Below are 11,187 nucleotides of genomic sequence, written 5' to 3'. Positions count from 1 at the left end.
GCAAAGCATAACCTTTAATTTACAGAGCCCTCTCTTTCTCTCTCTCTCTCTCTCTCTCTCTGCCTCTCTCCTCCTTCTCTCTGTCTCTCTCTCTTTTCTCTCTTCTCTCTTCTTGCTCTTGCGATTTGTTTAAATAAGATGGCAGACAATGGTACTGTTCATTTCTGCCATTTCTCTTTCATTCCAAATTTCAGAGGCTAATGTCATTAGACAGATACAATAGCCGCTATTCAGCCCCGGATACAGAGATATTTCAACTATTCAATATAGTTTTGACATGCTGACATTAGAGCAGAGTGTTGTTTCCCTATTTGTTTGGTTACAATGTAAACAATACCATAAATCGTATATTCCTCTAAGCAAGCTTTCTGTCCCCCTCGCATTTTCAAATTACCACTGTATGTGTATGCATTCATACAAATTCTACTGTGGACATGTTCAAGGACTAATAGCATATTTTGACACAAAACAGGGGACATAACTCACCATAATCAAACTACAAGGAATAATTGTATGTTTTTATAGTCCATCGGTAGTATGAATAACATTTGCATGGCATTGTATGCAGTAGAAAACCTTTTATGAGAAACAATAATTAGCGTTGAAGAATCGTTCTGCATCTATCTTTAATGGTAATACATCACAGTGATATACTCATTTACCACACCACCATGCAACTGTACAAAGTAATGCCGCTAGTAAAAACATATTAGCATCACAGGAGAAATCACAGTGTTTTAAATGTGTCCTTTTGCATTTTAGCAATGGAAAATATCCTCCATAAAATATAGGTGTCCCCACTAGTCAGCCGCTCGGAGGACACTTCAGAGCCGAAAATTGCATTTTAAACAATCCAGACCAGTGTGGTGACCACGGTTAATCATCAAGAAACAAAGACATCAAACAATACTTGATAATGAGAAAAATGCCTCCAGGATATTAGGAATGGGGGGAGAGAGAACACAGCATGAGCCTTGCTCAGCTGCAGAGGTAGAGAGGCACACCAGCCACACAGACACAAGCCGCATTCGCAAGCTCATCACACCCACCACCCCCACCCCACCCACCCCACCCACACTTTCTATAAGCGGGGACAAAAAGCACACACACACACACACCTATGATTCTCATGGAGTTAAAAAGCCATTAAAACATTGTCTCTTTTTTTAAGTTCATGACGAGATAATTAGAATTCAGCGAGTGGAGCCAGTGGTGAGATTAGAGCTTTGTGGAAATGTGCTTCATTTTGAACCTCACTGCATCACAATTGAACCCAATTATCTGCAGTTAAAATGGCTTTGTGAGGGCCAGAACAATAAAACTCACACGGACAAAAATCCAAGGTAGATAAAATAAGACGTTTTTATAGACAAAAAAGTAAAAAATAAGATTTATTATCCCAGAGTAAAAAACATAATATTTCTTATTTTTCTATGGTATATGCATGGCTACAGGCTTGAGTTGTAGTCATATTTTACTGAGCAATACACCCACAAATCGCCGTAGATATTTGTACATATAAACTCCCATTTCAATATACTTCAAATCTCACTGTGCTGTTAGTTGACATCTAGTACAGAGAGCATTATTCCTCATATAAAAAGACTCAGTATCCATATATATTTTGGTTTCTCAGCTGATAATAAATCCATACTTGCTTTCATCTCTAAACTTATCAGTATCAGTTTAATTAGAGTTTAGCTGAAATCAGTAGTTGGGGGGCCGGGGTGTGTATGTTGTGTGTGTGTTGTTTGTGTTTGTGTGTGTTTGTTTCAGGGTCCACTCTCCCTTTCCTCAGACAGGGTATTACTGGGTTATCCGTGATTGACGTGACTTTAACGGTTTGGCCAAATCGAGGCAGATCCAGCAACCTGGGCGCAACTGCAGCATGTGCCGCCACCTCCGTCATGCAAATTGCACACGGGCAGCCCGTTGACTATGATTAATGAGCCTAGGCTACAAGAACCTTTGTGTCCTAGTGCAGCCGTTTAGTGTGAAATACAATCCCCAAATATTATCTATCCCCCATTAATGCACTAAATGTGTTCAAACCGCACATGTTGTTCAGAGAAATGTACAAGGAGACTGAGGGGGAGAGTGTTGTGAGCACAATTGCATTTAATTACTTGCATCCTAATTAAATTCATTAAAGGATAATAAAATAAATGAAAGAAACAGTTTTGAAAGCACCAGCAAAACACATGTCTTGTCTTCCTTGATGTAAAATATGGATATGGGATTTTCAGGGGCAGTCATGCTGTTAGGGGGGATGTTTTTTCCAAACGCACGAATATGATACCTTGCTAATACTACAGGCATTTCCTGGTTATGGCTTGCCTCACGTTTAAACTCAGATTTTTTTTTAGAGCTAAGAAACCTAGACTTCCTGATGAATGGAGAAAATTTCTGTGGTGGAGAGGAAGAGTCACTGACTGTGCAAACAGTGGGGAAAAATGAAAGATGATAACAATATGGCTGCTGGTGTTCTATTACAAAATTGTACCTCGTATGGCGAATGATATAATATCATTGAAGATGGTAAGGTCCAATGTGTGAGGAGTCAGGGGGAGAGTGCAATTTCCTTAAACATAGCATGATGTGTAAGGGAAATTAAAGAAGCTCACGAATCCTCCTCAGCATTAAACAGTTATGCATTGACAAAATCAATAAAGAAGCATGATTACTTTCTCTCTCTCTCTCTCTCTCTCTCTGTCTTTATCTCACACGAACACGTACACACACACACACACACACACACACACACACACACACACACACACACGCACACACACACACACACACGTACACACCACACACACACACACGTACACACATCATACACACACCAAAACACACACACACACACACACACACACACACACACACACACACACACACACACACACACACACACACAAGCTCTCTGTCCGCTGCTAGCAGGATGTAAATGTTTCCCAGGCATTACGGTGTATAGCTAATTGCCATTACTAGGACGGTGCTTAGCACTACAATGGTGCGCCGAGAGCTGTGGAGCAGAGATCAGTGCAGCGTCTCCTGGATATCAGAGGGAAACATCCTTTGTAAATTCATCTCCCACTGTGAGCAGGCTTCACAGCTGGTTAACGGCACTGTGTGTACCGCTGCCCTGTTTACACACTGCCTCCAAAGCACTCCTCTCCTCTCTTCCTTGCATCCCCTCGCTCTTCTCTCTATCCCTCGTTCTTCTATCTTGTTCCCCTTCCAGCTCCCTCCGCAGCCTGCTGTGGCTCTCATTGTGTGAGACATACTCACACACGAGCACACAGACTAATACACGCACACACACTGTACATACTGTGCATCCAAGAACACAGAACTGCTCTGATCCCAGCCTTTGGAGCCATTACAGTACACTGTCTTCCCAACCTCTTCCAGATTTTGATCTTTTTATACCATCACATTACATTGCTCTTTTATACTACCTATTACACATGCTGCTCCCCACCAAAAACCCCTGATCCTTTGATACCTAGACGGGTAAACTGCTCCAGCCGCCCCTGACCTCAGCCTTTTATGGCAATCAGAGGAGACTGCCTCAGAGGCCCTGATTTTATCTCCTCATACTAATCCCAGTACACTGCTCCCTTTTGTAGCACATCACGGTGCACTGAGCCCTTTTTGTCCCCGAGACCAGGCTGGTTCACACAACCCCCAGACCGGGGCTCATCACAGCCATCATACTACACTGCCCCACAACAATACAGCTTTATTTTGATACACCACAGGTCAGGTCAGAGTGAGTCTGGCTGGCCCGTGACACCTTTGTGTTCGCCATAAAGGGAAAACCATGTTCATTCATACAATGTACTAATGCCATGTCCTGGAGGTGTAGTGATGTTATGATAAAATGTGACATATCATGACAAAAGTATTGATATAATCCTATGATTCAGGACACAATAAAATATGACAGAAAAATAGGTGGATCAATTTGTTTTTCTTTTATCATTTGTTGTGATGTAGAGATGTAATTCAAGTTATGAAATGTTTTATAATCTTTTAAGCTCCAGACCATTCTAGGGTAACACAAAAAATCTACCGTTTGCCTGTAATAAATAGTCACCATAGAAATTACTTGGTTATATTGCTGTGGCCAGCTTTCCTTCTATTGGGTACCTGTAAATGAAGTGTGTGTGTGTTTGTGTGTGAGAGAGATTATGTTAGTCCAGACTGTGATTTAGCACTGCTCAGAGATTAATTACACAATAAGACCATTGTAAAAAAATAAAAAATAAGATATTGATCTGACAAAGTAGACCTTAAAAAGAGAGCACTCAATACCTGCATTATATAACATAGTCAAATACAATTAGGCCTACTCACAACTTCCCTAAAACCAGAGTACCGCGGGTTTTAAATACATATATTATATTTTAGTCATAGATCATGTCTGTACTCATATGATATTACATTTTGAGAATGATATTTTCAGTAAAATAATAGTCTGAATACTTTATTATTTGTGTCCCCAAATAAAGAGAGCAATTCACTTCAGGCACACACTTCTGCACTAAGCTCAATAGCCTGCTTTAACAAATCTTCTTAGTGTTGTCTAGTATATCATTATTCACAATCCCAGCTAAGTGTTCCTGTCACGGACACTTGGAGTATAAACTATGAAGAGCTCAAATGAAATAAGATATAACACATCAATAAATGATGTCTGCCTGCCCCACAGTACCTACTCTAACTGGTTACACTTTCCCTCCAGACTTCATAAGAGCCAAAGTGTGCCCCAACCAAAGACTACTTTTAAAGACTAAAGTTTTCTAAACTACTCCATACGGAACCTGATCTGGAGTCAGTGGAGAGGGACAGCTTGGGATGTTGCTGAGGTTTTGGAGTTAAAAGGAATCCACTTTGTATTCATGTCTAAAAATCCAGATCTCCTGTCTTTAATTCCAAATCCCTTTAAATCACCCTTTGGCAGAAAAAGAGGATTACAGGGTTTTGGAAGGTGTTGATACATGGCTATGCTTGAAGGGGGTGTAGAACTCTACTACTTAGAGGGCATCAGTTTATAATAGGCAGATTTGTAATCTATAGTTTAATTTCCAGATAATCATAAAAATATAAAAATAATTCAGGTTGTCATTGTGAAAAACGTTCCAAGTGGATGCATTTTCTTTTATTGTTTAAAAGAAAGGTATGCTTTCTCTTTCAATTCAGCTATTTTAGGCTATCAGAAAAAAATGATAAAAATGTGTTTTTTATTTTGCTGTAGGGTTCCATTTATTGTTTAGGCTACTAGTATATACAATTCATTATAATGAAAGAGTACCATGCATTGGTCTTGAATGCAGTATAATTTGTCCCACTGTATGCATTTCCTACCTATGCGAATGTATTGCTATGATATTACAGGTGATATTTTCCAAATCTGTCAAAGAAAGTTGTTTCGGTTTGATAGTGCTGCTGTTGGTATTGAATTACTGAAGCAAAGACCGTAGCGAGCCTATCCCTTGCCGGTATACTCAGCTCCTGCAATATAGACCAATAGGAGAGCTTTTCATACTGACGTGTATGTTTTAACTTTCTCGCGGTAAGAAACCAGGAAGTGTATTGTGCTCCTTGCATTTATTGTAATAACATTGTTTTGCTGGAAAATAGCATTGATTTTGCCTGTATTATATTGACTTAGCATTGCATGCAGTAAGCTATTATTAAACTAGCGGACTATTTACTGTCGTTTATGTTACCGATTTGAAAGAGTTTGATACGCTGAACATTGGTAGCTAAACAGCTAACACACTAACGTTAGTTAGCAAGCAGAAACAGCTGATTTTGGAATTGCGAGCTGATATCACAACTTGCACGTTTTTGATTGTTGTTTTGTCTTGTTTAGCCACGCAGATTATTAAAAATGAAGCTGTCTCGAGCTGAATACAAGGAGATAGTGAAATGCACCGAACATTTGAGACCCACGCGTCAGTGTATGACGATACTGAGGCAAAGATTTCCAAAGTAAGTGATGCATATTTCAATTTAGTTTACCCTATTAATATTGTCATCAACTTTTGCTATGTCCTTGATGCTTGTTGTCCTACTGTATGAGCCTATCCCTGCATAATTTTGTCGCTCGAAGTTGTTGAGCTTTTCGGCACATTCTAACGGGATTTCCACATAACACGATAATTCGGATAGCCATGCTAGCTTCGCCCTCATGTGAGTGTTAGCAAGCAAGCTAGGTAGTGCTACAGACTGGTCTCTTAGACTGGACGTAACATTGTAAAACAGGAACCTCAAATGAATGATATGTTACGTTTGGTATGTTAAGTTACATAAGACAAAAGGAGGTTGGTTGGGTGAGCGTATAACGCGAACGTCTAGCCACCCCAAGGTTGTGTGTTCAAATCACATCATGTTAGTTGGGGCTGGGGGTGTGTTAGTTGGGGCTGGGGGGTGTGTTATTTGGGAGTGTGTTAGTTGGGGCTGGGGGGTGTGTTAGTTGAGGCTGGTGGTGTGTGTTAGTTGGGGCTGGGGGGTGTGTTAGTTGGGGCTGGGGGTGTGTTAGTTGGGGCTGGGGGTGTGTTAGTTGGGGCTGGGGGGTGTGTTAGTTGGGGCTAGCTGGGGGGTGGTGTGTTAGTTGGGGCTAGCTGGGGGAGGTGTGTTAGTTGGGGCTAGCTGGGGGGGAGGTGTGTTAGTTGGGGCTAGCTGGGGGGAGGTGTGTTAGTTGGGGCTAGCTGGGGGGAGGTGTGTTAGTTGGGGCTGGGGGGTGTGTTAGTTGGGGCTGGGGGGTGTGTTAGTTGGGGCTGGGGGGTGTGTTATTTGGGGCTGGGGGTGTGTTAGTTGGGGCTGGGGGTGTGTTAGTTGGGGCTGGGGGAGGTGTGTTAGTTGGGGCTAGCTGGGGGAGGTGTGTTAGTTGGGGCTAGCTGGGGGGAGGTGTGTTAGTTGGGGCTAGCTGGGGGAGGTGTGTTAGTTGGGGCTGGGGGTGTGTTAGTTGGGGCTGGGGGTGTGTTAGTTGGGGCTGGGGGTGTGTTAGTTGGGGCTAGCTGGGGGGAGGTGTGTTAGTTGGGGCTAGCTGGGGGAGGTGTGTTAGTTGGGGCTAGCTGGGGGGAGGTGTGTTAGTTGGGGCTAGCTGGGGGGAGGTGTGTTAGTTGGGGCTAGCTGGGGGGGAGGTGTGTTAGTTGGGGCTAGCTGGGGGGGGAGGTGTGTTAGTTGGGGCTAGCTGGGGGAGGTGTGTTAGTTGGGGCTAGCTGGAGGGGAGGTGTGTTAGTTGGGGCTAGCTGGGGGGGAGGTGTGTTGGGGCTAGCTGGGGGAGGTGTGTTGGGGCTAGCTGGGGGGGAGGTGTGTTAGTTGGGGCTAGCTGGGGGGAGGTGTGTTAGTTGGGGCTGGGGGTGTTGTTAGTTGGGGCTGGGGGTGTGTTAGTTGGGGCTGGGGGTGTGTTAGTTGGGGCTGGGGGTGTGTTAGTTGGGGCTGGGGGTGTGTTATTTGGGGCTGGGGGTGTGTTGGGGCTGGGGGGTGTGTTAGTTGGGGCTGGGGGGTGTGTTAGTTGGGGCTAGCTGGGGGAGGTGTGTTAGTTGGGGCTAGCTGGGGGAGGTGTGTTAGTTGGGGCTAGCTGGGGGGAGGTGTGTTAGTTGGGGCTAGCTGGGGGAGGTGTGTTAGTTGGGGCTAGCTGGGGGAGGTGTGTTAGTTGGGGCTAGCTGGGGGGAGGTGTGTTAGTTGGGGCTAGCTGGGGGAGGTGTGTTAGTTGGGGCTAGCTGGGGGGAGGTGTGTTAGTTGGGGCTAGCTGGGGGGGAGGTGTGTTAGTTGGGGCTAGCTGGAGGGGAGGTGTGTTAGTTGGGGCTAGCTGGGGGAGGTGTGTTGGGGCTAGCTGGGGGGAGGTGTGTTAGTTGGGGCTAGCTGGGGGGAGGTGTGTTAGTTGGGGCTGGGGGTGTGTTAGTTGGGGCTGGGGGTGTGTTAGTTGGGGCTGGGGGTGTGTTATTTGGGGCTGGGGGTGTGTTAGTTGGGGCTGGGGGTGTGTTAGTTGGGGCTGGGGGAGGTGTGTTAGTTGGGGCTAGCTGGGGGAGGTGTGTTAGTTGGGGCTAGCTGGGGGGAGGTGTGTTAGTTGGGGCTAGCTGGGGGAGGTGTGTTAGTTGGGGCTAGCTAGGGGGAGGTGTGTTAGTTGGGGCTAGCTGGGGGGAGGTGTGTTAGTTGGGGCTAGCTGGGGGGAGGTGTGTTAGTTGGGGCTAGCTGGGGGGAGGTGTGTTAGTTGGGGCTAGCTGGGGGAGGTGTGTTAGTTGGGGCTAGCTGGGGGGAGGTGTGTTAGTTGGGGCTAGCTGGGGGGAGGTGTGTTAGTTGGGGCTAGCTGGGGGAGGTGTGTTAGTTAGGGCTAGCTGGGGGGGGAGGTGTGTTAGTTGGGGCTAGCTGGGGGGGGAGGTGTGTTAGTTGGGGCTAGCTGGGGGGAGGTGTGTTAGTTGGGGCTAGCTGGGGGGGAGGTGTGTTAGTTGGGGCTAGCTGGGGGCGAGGTGTGTTAGTTGGGGCTAGCTGGGGGAGGTGTGTTAGTTGGGGCTAGCTGGGGGTGAGGTGTGTTAGTTGGGGCTAGCTGGGGGGTGAGGTGTGTTAGTTGGGGCTAGCTGGGGGGGGTGTTAGTTGGGGCTAGCTGGGGGGAGGTGTGTTAGTTGGGGCTAGCTGGAGGGGAGGTGTGTTAGTTGGGGCTAGCTGGAGGGGAGGTGTGTTAGTTGGGGCTAGCTGGGGGAGGTGTGTTGGGGCTAGCTGGGGGGGAGGTGTGTTAGTTGGGGCTAGCTGGAGGGGAGGTGTGTTAGTTGGGGCTAGCTGGGGGGAGGTGTGTTAGTTGGGGCTGGGGGTGTGTTAGTTGGGGCTGGGGGTGTGTTAGTTGGGGCTGGGGGTGTGTTAGTTGGGGCTGGGGGTGTGTTAGTTGGGGCTGGGGGTGTGTTAGTTGGGGCTAGCTGGGGGAGGTGTGTTAGTTGGGGCTAGCTGGGGGGAGGTGTGTTAGTTGGGGCTAGCTGGGGGGAGGTGTGTTAGTTGGGGCTAGCTGGGGGGAGGTGTGTTAGTTGGGGCTAGCTGGGGGGAGGTGTGTTAGTTGGGGCTAGCTGGGGGGGAGGTGTGTTAGTTGGGGCTAGCTGGGGGGGAGGTGTGTTAGTTGGGGCTAGCTGGGGGGAGGTGTGTTAGTTGGGGCTAGCTGGGGGGGAGGTGTGTTAGTTGGGGCTATCTGGGGGGGAGGTGTGTTAGTTGGGGCTAGCTGGGGGAGGTGTGTTAGTTGGGGCTAGCTGGGGGGAGGTGTGTTAGTTGGGGCTAGCTGGGGGGGTGTGTTAGTTGGGGCTAGCTGGGGGGGGCGAGGTGTGTTAGTTGGGGCTAGCTGGGGGCGAGGTGTGTTAGTTGGGGCTAGCTGGGGGCGAGGTGTGTTAGTTGGGGCTAGCTGGGGGGAGGTGTGTTAGTTGGGGCTAGCTGGGGGGAGGTGTGTTAGTTGGGGCTGGGGGGGAGGTGTGTTAGTTGGGGCTCTGGGGGGAGGTGTGTTAGTTGGGGCTCTGGGAGGGAGGTGTGTTAGTTGGGGCTGGGGGGAGGTGTGTTAGTTGGGGCTGGGGGGAGGTGTGTTAGTTGGGGCTGGGGGGAGGTGTGTTAGTTGGGGCTGGGGGAGGTGTGTTAGTTGGGGCTGGGGGGAGGTGTGTTAGTTGGGGCTGGGGGGAGGTGTGTTAGTTGGGGCTGGGGGGAGGTGTGTTAGTTGGGGCTGGGGGGAGGTGTGTTAGTTGGGGCTGGGGGGAGGTGTGTTAGTTGGGGCTGGGGGGTGTTAGTTGGGGCTAGTTGGGTGTGTTAGTTGGGGCTGGGGGGAGGTGTGTTAGTTGGGGCTGGGGGGAGGTGTGTTAGTTGGGGCTGGGGGGAGGTGTGTTAGTTGGGGCTGGGGGGGAGGTGTGTAAGTTGGGGCTGGGGGGGAGGTGTGTAAGTTGGGGCTGGGGGGGAGGTGTGTTAGTTGGGGCTGTGGGGATGTGTTAGTTGGGGCTAGTTGGGGCTGGGGGGTGTGTTAGTTGGGGCTGGGTGGGGTATGTTAGTTGGGGATGGGGGGGGTGTGTTAGTTGGGGATGGGGGGGTGTGTTAGTTGGGGCTGGGGGGTGTGTTAGTTGGGACTGGAGAGAAGTGGGACACCTATCAGGCCCCTGAGGACTGTAGTTAGGTAACATACCTTTGGATCTGGATCAGCGTGTACGACAGCATGTTCCAGTTCCTGCCAATATCCAGAAACTTCACACAGCCATTGAAGAGGAGTGGTACAACATTCCACAGGCCACAATCAACAGCCTGATCAACTCTATGTGAAGTAGATGTGTCACGCTGCACGAGGCAAATTGTGGTCACACCAGATACTAACTGGTTTTCTGATTCATGCCCCTACCTTTTTTTTAAGGTATCTGTGACCAACAGATGCATATCTATATTTCCAGTCCTGTGAAATCCATAGATTAGGCCCAATGAATTTATTTAAATTCACTGATTTCCTTATATGAACTGTAACTCATTAATTGATGCATGTTGCGTTTATATTTTTGTTCAGTATAGTAATACAATTATGGTTTTTAGAAACATTACAAAGCATGCCCACCTGGATTTTTGGTGTAAATATTTAGGCTGGTAAACAAAATCCACACACAATACCCCATAATGACAAAGCAAAAATAGTTTTTTAGAAATTCATGAGAAATATATATATATATATTTTTAATGACATTACATTCATTGTTATATTTAGAGTTAGTAATCTAGTTAATGGGTTTTGAGTTTCCACTTGAGTGGTTAATTAGCCCCTAATAAATTAGCCTATGATATTAGTGCACATAAAGATGTAGGCAAATGAATCTCTATTGAACTAAATCAGACCATTCTGGAGACATAAAAAATGAAACAGGCTGATTGTCAACTGAAAATGAATTCACTGTATTAGGTTGCACATACAAACATTTGGAATCACAATATCAAAAGATAAAACAACTTATTTGTTGAATACCATCTCAGTAGTCTATTATACTTTTTAATAAATCACTTAATTAAATTACTTAAGACAATACTACATTTTTATGTTGCGTGACGCAGCGAGAGAAACAAAAATTGTGCGACCAAATCATGGGCTGGTGCCATGAACTGAAATGTTAGTCTGGAGCCCTGTCTGAGTGGGAAGGGGAAACCTGAACTAGCTGTTATTGGCAGAGAGGTTTGTAA

General features: G+C 46.8%; 1 protein-coding gene across 3 annotated transcripts in view; it reads left to right on the top strand.

Annotated features, from left to right (window-relative positions):
• Positions 1-5,570: 5,570 nt before the first annotated feature.
• cdin1 (CDAN1 interacting nuclease 1) overlaps positions 5,571-11,187 on the top strand; it is a 104,171-nt gene continuing 98,554 nt past the window's right edge. Inside the window, exons 1-2 of one of the 3 annotated variants that reach the window (XM_064926928.1) lie at positions 5,571-5,581; positions 5,885-6,003. In XM_064926928.1, coding sequence (XP_064783000.1) covers positions 5,903-6,003 — 101 coding nt within the window. In that variant the 5' untranslated portion in view covers positions 5,571-5,581; positions 5,885-5,902. The other 2 variants (XM_064926929.1, XM_064926927.1) reach the window with 2 other exon arrangements.

This window comes from Oncorhynchus masou, chromosome 21, assembly GCF_036934945.1.
Source record: "Oncorhynchus masou masou isolate Uvic2021 chromosome 21, UVic_Omas_1.1, whole genome shotgun sequence".
In the NCBI taxonomy this organism is placed as follows: domain Eukaryota; kingdom Metazoa; phylum Chordata; class Actinopteri; order Salmoniformes; family Salmonidae; genus Oncorhynchus; species Oncorhynchus masou.
The sequence above is the reverse complement of the archived record's forward strand: the minus strand, read 5'-3'. Positions and strand labels throughout refer to the sequence as shown.